Source organism: Chiloscyllium punctatum, chromosome 23 (genome assembly GCF_047496795.1).
Source record: "Chiloscyllium punctatum isolate Juve2018m chromosome 23, sChiPun1.3, whole genome shotgun sequence".
NCBI lineage: Eukaryota > Metazoa > Chordata > Chondrichthyes > Orectolobiformes > Hemiscylliidae > Chiloscyllium > Chiloscyllium punctatum.
This window is the reverse complement of record NC_092761.1, coordinates 82,342,078-82,359,270: the sequence shown is the minus strand read 5'-3', so window position 1 is coordinate 82,359,270 and position 17,193 is coordinate 82,342,078. Positions and strand designations below refer to the sequence as shown.

Below are 17,193 nucleotides of genomic sequence, written 5' to 3'. Positions count from 1 at the left end.
CTTCCAACTGAAGCTCCATGGCAGCCATTACTGCCTTGGACAGCCCAACCCTGTCACATTCCCCATTCTGGGAAGCCTTGCTCCAACACTTGGAAAATAGAGCTTGCAACAACAATTCATTCTGGTTCCCTATCTGTGACAGGATCTCAAACTTAGTGATATATTATGCAAGCGCTACCTTTTTAAATTAGTTAAAAATCACAACACCAGGTTATAGTCCAACAGGTTTATTTGGAAGAACTAGCTTTCGGAGCACTGCTCCTTCATCAGGTAGCTGTGGAGCAGGATTTTAAGATGCAGAATTTATAGCAAAAGATTACAGTGTCATGCAACTGAAATGATATACTGAAGAAACCTAGACTGCTTTCAAGTCTTTCATCTGTTAGAATGGGTTGCAGGTTTCGGTTTATTAATATGTAAATCCCAGAACTTCTTTTATGTCACATTCCTGAGATAACTTAAGGTTTTATTAAAAAAAAAGTGACAGCTCAGACAATGCATTAAAGGTATGAGGTTAAAGTATGTCTGTATCACAATCTTGAGTCAGACTGGTTCTAGTTCCAAAGTAGGAATTGTAAAAAATGTTGTATGGATTGCCTGCCTGCAGATTGTATGCTTTTTGAGCAAAATAGAATGTATCTGTGAATACAAATTCATGCCATAGATGTTTATGAATGTGTGTGTGTATGAGAGAGAGAGAGAGAGAGAGAGAGAGAGAGTGTGTGTGTGTGTGTGTGGGACTTGGTAGAGTGTGTGCATGAATGTGATGGAGTATAAGCCCGAGAGGGTGTGTGCATGGGTGAGATTGTGGGGTGTGTATGTGGTCTGAGAGTGTGTGTGTCTGAGACAGGGTCTGCGTGTGTGTGTGAATATGTAAGAGTGTGTGTGAGAGAGTATATAGAGTAGTAGGGTCACCTCACACATTGTCTGAGCTGAGATGTCACTTGTTTCTTTTTTATAAAACCTTAAGTTATCTTGAGAATATGACTTAAAAGAAGTTCTGGGATATATATACAAATGAACCAAAACCTGCAACCCATTCTAAAAGATGAAAGACTTAGCAGCAATCTAGATTTGTTCAATATATCGTTTCAGTTGCATGACACTGTAATCTTTTGCTATAAATTCTGTGTCTTATGATCCTGCTCCACAGCTACCTGACGAAGGAGCAGGGCTGGAAAAGCTAATAGCTCCAAATAAACCTGTTGGACTATAATCTGGTGTTGTGTGATTTTTAACTTTACTCACCCCAGTCCAGCACCAGCACCTCCATATAATCTTTAAATTAGATCTAGCATGTGAAGGCTTTAAGCAAGGAAGTTCTACACAGCACAAATGGCTCAGTTGGAAGATAAATGACCTCCTAATCAGAGGTTCATCATATTGAATCCCACGAGATATGAATTTTTAAAAATATTTGAGTCAATTTTTAAAATTAGTTTTACGAAAGCTGTGCTTAAACTAAATATTCTAATTCTTTCTCCACCCTCAAGTTTAGAATCACATTTACTTGATACATCTCCAGGTTACATCTCATCATCGCTTACTGAATTATCAAAGGGATGTTTTAAGAGGCAATAATTGACAAATTAATGCTGAACAAGATCCAAAAACTGATTAAGGACTGATACAAGAATTGATCAAGGATCACTCAGACTAAAAAATAGGAAAAGAGCTTGATTCTAAGTTTGTGGCAAACAGGTGCATTTTTAAAAATGTTAATAGCAAACCCAGACAATTAGATTGTGAGTACTGCATGCATAGGAAATGTTCCCTTTAGAGTTGTTGCCAAAATAAAAACAGCAAAGATTATAAATACTTAGTGATGTATCACAATTAACTCAGGGAATCAGAGTTGACAGCATGCACTTTTACACTCATGGTGTGGTCTGGAGCTAAAACCAGTGTTGGTAAAGGCTCCAATCTTCTTTTCATCATGACTGACGAGGATCCTATTCCACACTTGCTATATGCCATTGGTGCGTGTTGGAAAAAGTTATTGGTTTAGCTGTTTGGCTGTTGTCCATGCACCTTCCTTTGCTGTCTAATCCTCAGGTGGGACTTGAACTCAGAGCTTCTGGCTCAGAGACAGGGACACCAGCTACTACATTTCCCTTTTTAAGTGTACTGAAAACAAGCATGCTTTTCTTCTTATAATCTTCTTTATCACAAAATACCAAATTTTAACCTCTAACAATTGCAGGTTAGATTATTTGTAGAATGTTGTACCTGTACAGAAAAACTGTAAATATGACTTCATTAAATTCTATATAATTTAATATAAAAAGGTTCATAACTGAGAACGTAGTCAACATATTTATAACCAATGTTTTTCATTTTTTGCTTTTATGCAAAATGACTAAAAATGTTGATGACCCCATTTAACTTCAAAAAGGCGGTGTCAGATGCTCAACTGAAAAAAGTATACTATTGTTTTGTTAGCATAAAATAGAAATAAGTTGCAGCAAGTCAATAAAAATACAAATCTAATGACAGACCATTAAAATGTGTTGAGAGTGGGGTACTGGAAAAGCACAGCAGGTCAGGCAGCACCCAAAGAGCAGGAGAATCGATGTTTTGGGCAAGAGTCCTTCATCAGGAATGAGGCTTGTGAGTCGAGGGGGTTAGAGAGATAAATGGGAAGGGGAGGGGCTGGGGGGAGTAAGCTGAGTGCGCGATAGGTAGATGGAGGCGGGAGTAACGGTGATAGGTCAAAGAGGAGGGTGAAGTGCCTTGGTGGGAAGGAAGTTGGGCAGGTAGGACATGTCATGAGGGCAATGCTGAGTTGGAAGGTTGAAACTGGAAATAAGGTGGTGGGGGGGGTGGGTGAGTGAGTGAGGAAACTGGTGAAGTCCACATGGATGCCATATGGTTGGAGGGACCCAAGGCAGAAGAAGAGGCATTCTTCCTCCAGGCATCGGGTGCTTAGGGATTGGCGATGGAGGTGGCCCAGGACCTGCATGTCCTTGGTGGAGTGGGAGGGGGAGTTGAAGTGTTCAGCCACAGGACGGTGGGGTTGGTTGGTGTGGGTGTCCAGGAGATGTTCTCTGAAGCATTCTTAGATGTTGTCTGAAGGCCTACTTGCAGAGCACTTCAGCGAACATCTCCTGGACACACGCACCAACCAACCCCACTGCCCCGTGGCCAAACACTTCAACTTACCCTCCCACTCCACCAAGGACATGCAGGTCTTGAGCGTCCTCCACCGCCATACCCTAACCAACCAATGCCAGAAGGAAGAACGCCAATCTTCCACCTTGGGACCCTCCAAACACACGGAATCAATGCAGGTTTCAACAGATTTGTTATTCCCCTCTCCCCCCCCCCCCAACCTTACCCCAGTTCAAACCTTCCAACGCAGCACCACCCTCATGACCTGTCCATCTTCCTTCCCACCTATCCGCTCCACCCTCCTCCCTGACCTATCACCATTATGCTCACCTCCATTTATGTATCGCACTCACAGCTTACTTCTCCCAGCCCCACCCCTCTCCCATTTATCTCTCCACCCCCTTGGCTCTCAACCCTCATCCTGATGAAGGGCTCTTCTCTGAAACACCGATTCTCCTGCTCCTTGGATGCTGCCTGACCTGCTGTGCTTTTCTAGCACCACAATCTCGACTCTGATCTCCAGCAGCCCTTACTTTCTCCCATTAAAACGTGTTGGTTTCGTGGACCCCACTAGCTCAATTTACAAGTTACAACAATACTTGTAGATAGGAACACAAGCCAAATTGGTGAATAAATAGGTGAAAGAGTCAACAAGAAGTTTCCATCCAATTATTATTATATAACAGTAATCTGCACCATTATTCAAACACAATTGTCAGAACTCTTCTAAGCAGCAGCAGAAATCACAGGAATTTGAGTATTAATCACAGTATGCATGGAGTTTGAATCAGTCAGTAGGGAGTTCCTCCAACCACCAGAATAAATTGACAGCAAGCACTAACTGCAGAGGTGTGAGCCAACTGTTTAATCACTGATCCAGTGAAACATATTCTTCATGCTGGGAATCTGGAACACTATTTTAAACAATTAATTTCCATTGCATAATGTTGCCCATATGTATGTTCCTTTCTTCTCATATGATTACAAAAGTACTAATTTTATTAAATACATTCATCGATTGATAAATTTAACTTAACTGTTTATTCATATCTTGAATTTGACAAACTCTATAATATACTTGATTCATTACAAAGAATATAAATGGTCAAATAGCAAAAATGAATATGTATATCAATAAAGTAGAGAAAGAGAGAGAGAGAGAGCGAGAGCAAGAGTTGGGGGGGACTGGTGGTGGTTTAACCTGAGGGTCATCATGTGACAGGCAAGGGAAGAGGTTGAGAAAAAAAATCCTTCATGGTAACCTCAGCCAGCATGAAACGAAACCCATGACGTTTACATTACTCTGCATCTCTAACAGACCCCCAACTAGATTGTCACTGAAAGAAAATTCTTGACTACCAAAGATATAAAACACTAATTATTGCGTTAAAAGAAGCTTCTTGGTATCAATTAAAATCTTGTAAATCATGCTCTATATTAGAATTCCATTCAAAATGCCATAAGATGTGGATAATATTTGAAGTATAATGATCAGTGCAATACCAGATCAAAAGACCAACTGAGGGGATCAAACTGTATTTCCAATTGTTTGTCAGTTGAAGCCACATATTTAGATTTCCCTTTTACAAATGAATAATTTCTTAAATTATTTAATATATTGTTCAGTAAGTTTTTGAGACTCAAAAGCGATCTAGTAATGCAAGCACTTACGTGTTAAAAAATGGAATCACTGCAATATGCAAATTTTGTTTTTGAAGTTAAATACGGTATTTTCAAGTGTTAATTTCCACAGGATGATAACAGCAAGTGACGTAATACAAAAATGCTATAAGGTTGTCTTGTAATACACCCTAAACTAAGAAGGATGCACATTTGAAATCTATTACACTGCAAATTTCTCATCAATAAGTTTTTTTATCCAGAAGCATACGTGATCAATTTCAGTCTTTTTACTCGTAATTTGAATTTCTTCACTAACAATATTTTATTTGACATGTAAAGTCATTAGTTCATATTATAAACATTTTCAGGAAAATGTATCAAAGTACATCAGGTATATTTCTAAAATCCCAAAACGACCAGAAAATGGATTGGACACATGTCAAAATTAACTAAAAGTACTGTGGGACTAAACGCAAAAGCAGTTTTTAAGTAGAATCAGTCAACTGCTCTGACACAAAATTTCCGACTTGATGAACCTTCTAATACTCTAATTACTGTATTATTCAGTACCAATCAGTGTCAAATGTGGCCATTAAGTCATGCACTCTACTGCTTCCAATTAAACATCACTGACAGCTGGACCACAGGGAATTAGGGATAATAAGAGTGTTAACCACATAGAATGAAAACATTGCCTTGGGAAATTAGTAAAAATGACTGATATATTTAGATCAATTTACTGAATTTAAGATAATCCCCATAGATTACTGTGTAATATATTCAAAACAAGAAAACCTATTCCGTTTCAATTAAATGTTTGAATATATTTTGTTCAATATAAACATCCTTAGAATTTAAATGCTCAAAAGCAAGAAATATTTTAACGATCCAGAAAAGCCTATATTAAAGCTACTGATACTCATAATAAATGATACATTTGTGATAATGAAATTTGACACCCAACTCGAGTGTCTTTTAAATGCGCCTACATGGTTTTGCAATTTGCATTTTATTCAACATAGAGACTGATAAGATATTAAAATAAGAGGTAAACATTACAGTCAGAAGAAATTGCAAAAAATTACATTAATGTTTTGAAAAGTAAAAATAATCTATATTGCACTGTGTTTTTTTTCCATTTTGGACCTCCATGTCCCCACTTCAAAAGGCAATGATTCAAATACAGCATCGTTCTATGCGCCCAGCACCCTCTAGTTCTTGTTCCGAATAGTTATATATTTCTGTGAGCTCAGACAATGAGTTGCAGCAGGTGACTTAGTCAAAGAGCCATCACAATCCAACCTTTTCGGCATTTAAACTAAACTAAATGCAATCATTTATGATCCAACACTCCAATTCACTTCAGATATCCAGCTTGCTTGTTCACTAGTTCCAATGTGCAAGCCCTCTAATGTCTACTAGGAGAAAGTGAGGACAGCAGATGCTGAAGTTCAGAATCGATATTGTGTTGCTGGGAAAGAACAACAGGTCAGGCAGCATCCGGGGAGCTGGGAGATAAATGGGAGGGGGTAGGGCGGTGGGCAGGTAGCTGAGAAAGCGATAGATGAATGAAGGTGAGGGAGAAGGTGATAGGTCGGAGGGAGGAGTGATGGACAGGTCCAGAGGGCGGTGCCAAGTTGAAGGCTTGGGACTAGGATAATATGGGGAGACGGGAAATGAGGAAGCTGTTGAAATCCACATTTATCCCATGTGGTTGCAGGGTCCCAAGGCAGAATATGAAGCTTTTTTCCTCCAGGCGTCAGGTGGTAACAGTTTGGCGGTGGAGGCGGCCCAGGACCTGCACGTCCTTGACGGAGTGGGAGGGGGAGTTGAAGTGTTCAGCCACGGGGCAGTGGGGTTAGTGGGTGCAGGTGTCCCAGAGATGTTCTCTGAAATGATCCACAAGAAGGTGTCCTTTCTCCCTAATGTAGAGGAGACCACACCGGGTGCAACAGATGCAGTAGGTGACATTGGTAGAGGTACAGGTAAATTTCTGACGATGTGTAAGGATTCCTTGGGGCCTTGGACAGAGGTGAGGGGAGTGGCGTGGGTGCAGGTTTTGCACTTCCTACTGTGGCAGGGAAAGGTGCCAGGAGTGGGGTGTGGGCTGATGGGGGGCATGGATCTGACGAGGGAGTCGCAGAGAGAACGGTCTCTCTGGAATGCTGATAGGGGTAGGGTGGGAAATACATCTTTGGTGCTGGGGTCCATTTGGAGGTGGTGGAAGTTGTGCAGGATGATGCGATGTATGTCGAGGTTTTGGTGGGATGGAAGGTGAGTGCTGGGTGTTTCTGTCCTTGTTCGTTGGGAGGGGTGGGGTTCAAGGGCAGTAGTGCGTGAAGTGGAGGCGATACACTGGAGGGCATCATCAACCACCTGAGAAGGGAAGTTGCGATCATGGAAGAAGGAGATCCTCTGGGACTTTAAGGTGGAATTGGTCATCCTAGGAACAGATGCAGCGGAAGTGGAGGAAAGGGAATAAGGGATGGTGTTTTTACAGGAGGTAGGGTGGGAGGAGGTATAATCCAGGTAGCTGTGGGAGTCGGTGGGCTTATAATAGATGCCTGTGGTTAGTCAGTCACCGGAGATGGCGATGGAGAGGTCCAGGAAGGGGAGGGAGGTGTCTGAGATGGTCCAGGTGAATTTGAGGTTGGAGTGGAAAGTGTTGGTAAAGTTGATGAACTGTTCAACCTCCTCATGGGAGCACGAGGCAGTGTTGATAGTCATCAATGTCGCAGAGGAAGAGGTGGTGCCAGTGTAACTGCAGAAGATAGACTATTCCATGTATCCAACAAACAGGCAGCCATAACCGGGTCCCAGGCGGGTGCCCATGGCTACCCCTGGGGATCTCCCACCCACAGCCTCCAACCTCATTGTCCATGAACTCCACATTGCCTGATTCTACCTCCTACCGAAGATTCACAAACCTGACTGCCCCAGTCGACCCATTGACTCAGCCTGTGCCTTTCCCACTGAACTCGTCTTTTCCTACCTTGGTTTGGAGGACGTGGGAGGATTGGAAGGAGAAGTTGTTGAGGGTGAGGACTAGTTCAGCCAGGTGGATGAGGGTGTCAGTGGAACGGTACTGGTTGGGACGGTGGGAGAGGAAGAAATGGAGGATTTGGAGACCTTCGTTGTGGCGGATCAATGTGTACAGGGACTGGATGTCCATGGTGAAGATGCGGCGTTGGGGGCCAGGGAAATAAAAATCTTGGAGGAAGTGAAGGGCATGGGTGGTGAGACAAAAGTAGGTGGGGAGTTGCTGGACTAAGGGGGACAGGACAGTGTCGAGGTAGGAAAAGATGAGTTCAGTGGGAAAGGCGCAGGCTGAGACAATGGGTTGACCAGGGCAGTCAGGTTTGTGAATGTTCAATAGGAGGTAGAATTGGGCAGTGGGGGTTCACGGACAATGAGGTTGGAGGTTAAGAGTGGGAGATCACCAGAGGTGATGAGGTTGTGGATGGTCTGGGAGATGATGGTTTGGTGATGAGAGGTGAGGTCGTGATCAAGGAGACAGTAGGAGGAGGTGTCTGTGAGTTGGCGCCTGGCTTCAGCGGTGTTGAGGTCAGTCTGCCACATGGCACACCATCCCTTATTCCCAAGTCCTCCACCTCTGCCGCATCTGTTCCCAGGATGACCAATTTCACCTCAAAGTCCCAGATGGCCACTTTTTTCCATGATCACAACTTCCCTTCCCCGTGGTTGACAATTCCCCCCCCTCCACTTCACGCACTATCCACTCCTCCCAACGCAACAAGGACAGAAACACCCAGCCCTCACCTTCCACCCCACCAATATCTGCATGCATTGCATCATCCTCCGCCACTTCAACCACCTCCAAATGGACCCCACCACCAAAGATATATTTCCCTCCCTACCCCTATCAGCATTCCAGAGAGACCATACTCTCTGCAACTCCCTCGTCAGATCCATGTCCCCCACCAGCCCACACCGCACTCCTGGCACCTTTCCCTGCCACAGTAGGAAGTGCAAAACCTGCACCCACACCACTCCCCTCACCTCCGTCCAAGGCCCCAAGGGATCCTTACACATCATCAGAAATTTACCTGTACCTCTGCCAATGTCACCTACTGCATCTGTTGCACCCGGTGTGGTCTCCTCTACATTAGGGAGAGAGGACGCTTTCTTGCGGATCATTTCAGAGAACATCTCTGGGACACCCGCACCCACCAACCCCACTACCCTGTGGCTGAACACTTCAACTCCCCCTCCCACTCCCTCAAGGACATGCAGGTCCTGGGTCTCCTCTACCACCAAACTACCAGCACCAGACGCCTGGAGGATGAATGCCTCATATTCCACCTTTGGACCCTGCAACCACACGGGATAAATGTGGATTTCAACAGCTTCCTCGTTTCCCCTCCTCCCACATTATCCCAATCCCAAGCCTCCAACTCAGTACCACTCTCCATATCTGTCCATCACTTCCCCCTCCGACCTATCGCCTTCGCCCTCAGCTTCATCCACCTATCGCTTTCTCAGCTACCTTGCCCCCAGCCCCACCCATCTCCCATTTACCTCTCGGCCCTGGCCTACAAGCCTCATTCCTGATGAAGGGCTTATGCCTGAAATGTCGAATCTCCTGCTCCTCAGATGTTGCCTGACCAGCAATACACTCTCAACTCCAATGTCTACTATCCAAGTCATTTGCCCCAAAATTCTGATTTTCAATTCTTGCCCCGTGTCTGTTGCCCCTTTCTCCCACCTCCCAACTTCTTTAGTCTCTTGCCCTCTAATGTCTGGTGCCCAGTGTATATTAATAATAAACGGAAAATGTCAACTTTAATCATATGTAACTTCCTTGAATTAAGTGACATCAAGAGCCTGGGTTGTCCTGGAAGTTGACCTGGCTTAATTGAGACTAGCTCCTAATATTTCCCTACCTAATGCACATTCCATGCTTGGCAACATCAATTTCTCAGCCACAATTAGGAGCAGACGTCCTCATCCCATACCCCCTCAGCAATGCCAATTTCTCCTAATTTCATTCCCCAGCTGCCTACCTGCCCAACAAAAAGCAATCCAAAAAGTACCTGCTGCTGTTGGGAACTTAACACAGAACATTTAAATCAGACCTCCATTAAATGCTCCAGAACTTCCAGGAAACAATGTTTCCCAGGCATTAAATCTCATACTTGTCTCACAATTATTATCATGGCAACTGCCTATTGTGCATCGGCTAATAAGTCAGTCAACCCAAAAATTAAAACAGGACATGCTTTAGCAAAACAGTCAAACTCATCTTGCCTTAGCTTACTTAGATGAAGCACTGAGATTAGTTGGTTCTTTCTTTCCTCAAAAGCATAGCAGGTTGAACCCAGGATTTAAACCATGTCTTTCTGTTTTAAAACTAATGTCTGCAAACTGAAAAATGCGGGCATTTGTTGCAAATATTAGTAAGACACCCACGAGGCTTAGATATCACTTCATGCCACATGCAAATAACTTGGAATAAACTACCAAAGTGTTTCAACAATGTACAAACATTTGATGAAGACGAAGACCACCAAAGTCTCATATGCAAATCAAATTGGTATTGAAAAGGGACTGCATCTTAAATTAATACACAAATAATTAGCGAAGAATAGCATGACTGAAATGATCATCTTGTGAGTTGAGTACTTTAAAATAAAAATGCTAACATTAGTGCTTGGATTATTTCTAAGAATACAGAAATTATAAGGAATTCAGAAATAAGCTGCATAGTAAAACATACACTAGCAGTTGCTTCTGTATTGTAACCACAAAAAAACGTTCATGACAGGGATAAAAGCACAATTACAAGTCATAGAGGCATACAACAGGGAAACAGACCAAACACTCGATCCAACTCGTCCATGCCAACCAGATAGCCTAAATTAATCTAGTCCCATTTGCCAGCACTTGGACCATATCCCACTAAACCCTTCCTTTTCATATACCCATCCAAATGCCTTTTAAATGTTTTAATTGTATCAGCCTCCACCAATTCTTCTGGCAGCCCATTCCATACATGCACCACCTGGGCGTGAAAAGGTTGCTCCTCATGTCCCTTTTAAATTTTTCCTTCTTACACTAAACCTATGTCCTCTAGTCCTGGACTCCCCCACCACAGGGAAAAGACATTGTCTATTAACCTTATTCATTCCCCTCATGATTTTATAAGGTCACCCCTCTGCCTCCAACGAGTCTTATGATATTGTTCATATTAATTGATCTGGGAGTAGAAAACATGTATTTTATAAGGCTTTCCTGAGAATTCACTACCACTTTATCATAGTAGTTTTTTATGTTGTGCCTTCTACTTAACAATGCTCTTTGATTACAACAGATGCTTTTCAGTTAGTCATATTTATATATTCACATAAACAATAAACTTTTGAATCAAAGATCTAACTTTGCCACTAAAAATTACACCAATGGATCAATCAATCTTTCAGCACCATTTTTTACCACTCACCGTTGCATGCAAAATTAAAGTTCTTACCTGTTGACATAAAGAATGGAATGCGGAATTTCCCGCTCAGTACCCTGGCTCGCAGGTTCTGCAGTGTGCTGCCATCAAATGGTAAGGCCCCACACACCAGCACATACAGGACCACGCCCAAACTCTGCAAGGAACATTAAATAGTGTTAAAATGGATCATATTACCAGGAAAAACACTATACCTTTTAGCCACTTAACCTGTTTTCTATTTCCTCCCTTCCCCTACTGCTATACTCCAGTTCAGTAAAGCCAAAGGAATTGCTGAGTCCTGAGCAACTTTTTAATCTGTCTTATGCTGTCAACTCAATTGGCTGAATACCTTCACGTACACAAGGATGAAAACATTTTCATGTCTCATATCTTTCAGGGAGGTGTTAGCGAAAGGAAACAGCCACAACAATATTAACATGTTTTGGTTTGTACAAAAAACTGATAATTTGATATATATTTTGCTCATAAAATGCACACTTTGAGACAGTGTAAAACTTTAGTCTTCTGTTCAAAATAGTATTATCTACTTGTGATAGTTATACTTCCTCACATAAAGAGCATTTTTTTATTTACTGCATTCTAAATTTATAAAAATATATTGCTTTGGGACAGACCAAGAGAGAAGGTGGGGAGAAGATTTCTGAACTCAACATATGAGAATGAGCATACATTTTTTCCAAGATTTATATTATCAGTTCCACTTGTCAATACAAATGAAAAACAATTCTATTCCTTGATTATTTTGTAAGACAAAATTATCCTTCAACAACAAGGCATTGACAGTATCCATGGATATGTTGAAGAGAATACAAGTACAATTCCAAGTCTTATGGCATAGCCTGTATTAATTGATCTGAGTGGTATTTATAAAGATCTCCTGAGAACTTATAATTTTATGGTAGCAGTTCTATATTTGACTGCATTTGCTGACACCAACACTTACGCTGTGTACCACTTGCGCATATTCCAGAGGATATAGAATGGGTGGACCTGGGAAGTGGAAAAGGGGAGAGAACTGTTGGGAAGTGGAGGAGAGATCTGGGACAGGCATGGAAGGGAGAGAGGGCCTTCCAGCTCTTGGGCTTTCCTTGTTGCTCCCAATCTAATTTGTTGATGACATCGCATGTAAAGTTTCCGCAATGATGTCAGTGTTTGGAACTATGTGTTCCCAAATGAGCGCGCATATGTAGTCGCCCACGGTTATTGGTGTCAGCAAACACTTTGTGGCTTCTACTTAAGAGCATGTGGTCAATGCTCTTATATTCACTAAGTCTGTTTGCTGTCCAGCAATAATAATATACTATTTAGATCTGGATGTAGATTTGCTTGCTGAGCTATAAGGTTCATTTTCAGACGTTTTGTCACCATAATAGGTAACATCTTCAGTGAGCCTCCAAATGAAGCTTATGGTGACGAAATGTCTGAAAACGAACCTTCCAACTCAGCAGGCAAACTTACATCCAGAAGCTCAACCTGAGCTACAAATCTTCTCAAAACTCGCTAACATAATTTAGATAAATGGGTGTCAAAATTCAGTGATCTTTGGAAAAAAAATGCTAGTTCAACCATACTGATACAACTCTGATCTGGGTAAAGCAATTCTGTGAAACAGTAAACTAAAAGTTGCCAGAGACACTTGTTTAATAGAAATAAAAAGCAATTCACAACTCACCCAATTTTATAAAAAGAGCATTCATAACTCACCCAAATATCTACTTTGGGACCATCATATTCTTTTCCTTCAAACAACTCAGGAGCTGCATATGGTGGACTTCCACACCATGTTTTAAGCAATTGTCCTGGAGTAAAGATGTTACTGAATCCAAAGTCTGAAACACAACAATAAACTTAATTTAAGTAATACATATCATAGATTTTAAACACTCAACAGATGAGGTAACAATTTCACACTAAATATAAAAAAGCACACACTTATCATACTAAAACCTAGCATTTGCCAGTGATAGTAAGGTTGTAATACCCCAAAACTAAGGTTGTAATAATTGGTTAGTTATCGTGAAAAAGACAATGAAATATAAAGTAGTCATAGCAGTGACAGACAGAGAGCAGATGAAAAATAAACTTGAACTCCCATATTTCCATACAAAATCTGTCATTCTTCCGATCAGTGCTATACACTTTTACATTTAACTTCATGTAAACTCTTCAGTCTTGTGCTGTTGCTTCTAAACCTGAATGTTACTTTGAGAAAGATGTTCTACTCTATCTAATGCGCTGAACATCCCACCACCCAACACATCTTTAACTCTGAATGGGTAACTATTTAACAGACCTGTGCATGGTTTTTAACTCACTCAAACTGACATCAGTAGGTAAATTAGTCCTAAAAAGTAATCAGGCTAACCAGGTGGACAAGCATTACATCAATGGCAAAAATTCACATACCTTGATTGTGCTCAATTCACGACTACAGAATTATATTTTGGCTTACTTTGACCTACTCATATTCATAAGAAAATTGAAACTAAAGACCCAGTGCAGATTAATGCAATCAAAAGAACATAAGAACTAGGAGTAGGTAATTGAGTTTCTCAAACTTGCTGTGCCATTCAACATGATGTTGGCCAATTTCATCTCAGTCTCACATCAACTTTCCTGTCACACCCCATAACCCTTCAACCTGTTACTAATTAAAAATCTATCACCTCCTTAAATTTACTCAATGTCCTAGCACCCACTGCACTCTGGGAGGTGAATTCCACAGATTCAAGATCCTTTGAGAGAAATCATTTCTCCTCATCTCTAATTTATATCTGCCACCCCTTCCATTAAAATTTTGACTTTCCATTTTCGATTGCCTCACAAGAGGAAACTCTCTACATTTATTTTGTCAATTCCCTTTGACATCTTAAATTTCTCAATTAGATCTCACCTCGTTCTTCTAAACTCTAAAGAGCATAATCCAAAATTGTTCATTCTCTCTTCATAAGACAAACCTTCATTTCTGGAACCAATCTAGTGAATCTCCTCTGAGCTGCCTCCAATACGACCATATTCCTCATCAAGAAAGGGGAGCAATATTATACACAAAACTCCGGTTGCAGTCTCACTAATTCCTTGCACAATTGCAGCACCACTTCCCTACGTTTATATTCTACTCCTTTAGCAATAAATGCCAAAATTCAATTGCCTTCCTTATTATCTGCAGTGTTAGTTTTATATGATTCACTCATGCAGACATCCAGATCCCTCTGCACTGAAGCACTCTGAACTTTCTCCCCGTTTAGATAATAAGTTGCCCATCGATCTCTTATTTCAGTATTGAACACACTAGATTAATAAAGCTGGTATACCATAAAAAAGTTAAATGCCAAAATCATTGAGAAAAGAAAAACTACTTCATTCCCCAAGTAATGTATCCCAATATATCCCTCAATCACCATAACTGTGTGGATATGCTGGTGCACAAAGGAATTTTAGCCAGCTATCGTATTCTGTTATTACCATTTGCTTTTATTGATGGTACTATGGAATTTTACCATCAATTCAAGCATACTTTATAGCCTCTAATAACTTATTAAATTGAGCAAAGGTCATTCATCAGAAAAGATTTTCTCTGAGAACAGTAAATTGCATGTATTTTGCTGTTACCAACAGAGGCTCATTGTGTTGTAGGCACAAAACCTTAATTCACTTCAAGGGAAAACAGTTAATAAGAAGAATTTGCGATGCATCAAAGTACAAAGAAGTTTTTAAATGAAAGGTTTATCAGAAATTTACACAGTTGCAAATTATTTTTTGATTTGTTTTTGCTTTTATAAATCCCCAATAAATTCTTATAAAGAAAATGCTCTAGATGCAACTGATTCACTACTCAATTACTTTAAATTTTTCCAAGCAACATCGTAGTGCAGGCATAATAATCTCAGAAGGCATGCAGGATAATTTTGCATGGAGATAATCTAAAGTGATACTCATCAATCTAATAGGAATACCAAATTCAAAACACTTTTCTGTTACAAAAACCTTCTTCTCAAAAATGAGTTCACTCAAAGCAATCTTAGAAGGTGGTTATGGAAACTGCCCAGACATATAAAAATATCCCTGGATGTTGTTAATGTCACTTAATTAACTTGCCAGAAAGTATGCTCAAATATCATATGAAAGGATCCATTCCTTTCCTTTCCCTCACTCCAGAAGACTCCATTGAGACATTAACAGTCACTAATTAAGCTAAATTTAAAGGACAGTTGAAGCAGGCATCCATTTTTCAGATTTATTGTGTTAGACAAGAACCTGAGATTCAATCTACTATATTATTTTACTTCACAGACTGAACTCAGTTTAAATAATCTTCAGTTAATCTGAATTCTCTTCTGATGAAATTTTCTTACAAGGCAACTGGAAAAGATTTGCTTTGGCATGTTAGCCTGCAGATCCAAAGTAACCAAAACAGTTAAAGAGCTCCACTCTATGTCATACTGAAATGCATTTTCTGGCAATAACAACCTTGAAACTGTGAAAATATGAAAGATTACATAGCCGTGTAACTACAACACAAGAACAGTGGTCTCTCAAGTGCTTTTGATTCTATCATTTAAAGTAATTCTAAGTAGAACTTCAAAGCTAGGAAAATGCCACACATAATTCCTGTTAAGTCACTTCTTTTTTTCACTTTAGAGGGCAAAAAGTGTACTAATCAGTCCTATTTCATTTACTGTGAAGTTAACTACTAGAACCATGATTATAATTAAACACATGCATGACAACTTGTGATTTGGGAGATTAAAGAATATCAACATGTTGTATTTAATTTAACCTGATGCAATACATCTCAGAATCATACAGGCCCTTTGACCCTTCAAGTCTGCCCTGACAAAATTAGTCCATAGCCTTGAATATTAAGACTATTTTAAAAAACTCATCCAAGTACTTTTTACAGATTGCGTGGTTTCTCACCTCAACTATCTTAATTTCTCTTGAGAAAGGGTGGTGAGCTACCTTTTTGAATCACTGCAGTCCTGAAGCTGAATAGGCTGGGACTATTTTACATGGAGAGTTAGAGGCTGAAGTTTATACGGGTTTATAAAATCATAAGGGCATGGATAGAGTGAACAGCCAAGGCCTTTTTCTTATGGTGGGGTAGTCCAAAGCTAGAGGACATAGGTTTAAGGTGAGAGGCGAAAGATTTAAAAAGGACCTAAGGGGTAACTTTTTCACGCAGAAGTGGCGCAAATATGGATTGAGCTACCAGAGGAAATGGTGGACACAAATACAATTACAACATCTGGATGGGTATACGTTTAGGAAGGATTTAGAGGGATATGGGCCAAATGCTGGCAAATAGGATTAGAGCAGATTGTGATGTCTGATCAGCGAGGACAGGTTCAAAGGGTTTGTTTCCATGCTGTATAACTTTATGACTCTGTGAGGCGTAAGTACACCCACAGTGCATTTAGGAAGAGGGTTCCAAGATTTTGACCCAGCAATACTGAATGACTACCAATGTTGTTCCAAGTCAAGATAGTACATGGCTTGGAGGGTAGCTTGTGAAGTACCTACATATTTGCTGTGCATATCCTTGTAGTTGGTAAATATCCTGGGTTTTAAGGTGTTGTCAAAGAAGCCTTGGTAGTTTGTTGCTGTATATCTCAAAAATAGTCTCGCAGTGTTGGACTGGGGTGGACAAAGTTAAAAATCAGACAGTACCAGGTTATAGCCCAACAGGTTTACTTGGAAGTACTAGCTTTTGGGAGCACTGCTCCTTCGTCAAGTAGCTAGCCACCTGACGAAGATCAGTACTCCGAAAGCTAATACTTCCGAAATAAACCTGTTGGACTATAACCTGGTTTTATGGGATTTTTAACACTGTGCATTGTGGTGGAGGGAATGAATTTTGGTGGTGTTATTTGGGGTGCCAATCAAACAGGCTGCTTTGTCCTAGATGGTATCATGCTTCCTGAGTATTGCTAGAGCTCCACACGTTCAGGCAATTGAAGTGTATACCACTGCACTCGTGA

General features: G+C 40.8%; 1 protein-coding gene across 4 annotated transcripts in view; it reads right to left on the bottom strand.

The window, feature by feature from the left end:
* The window catches only part of sik3 (SIK family kinase 3), a 305,261-nt gene that overhangs the window by 64,537 nt on the left and 223,531 nt on the right, over window positions 1-17,193 (bottom strand). For all 4 annotated transcript variants that reach the window (XM_072593295.1, XM_072593296.1, XM_072593294.1 and 1 more), the window contains exons 5-6: window positions 12,917-13,041; window positions 11,222-11,345 (exon numbers count right to left, since the gene is read on the bottom strand). In XM_072593295.1, coding sequence (XP_072449396.1) covers window positions 11,222-11,345; window positions 12,917-13,041 — 249 coding nt within the window. The remainder of the gene's footprint in view (window positions 1-11,221; window positions 11,346-12,916; window positions 13,042-17,193) is intronic.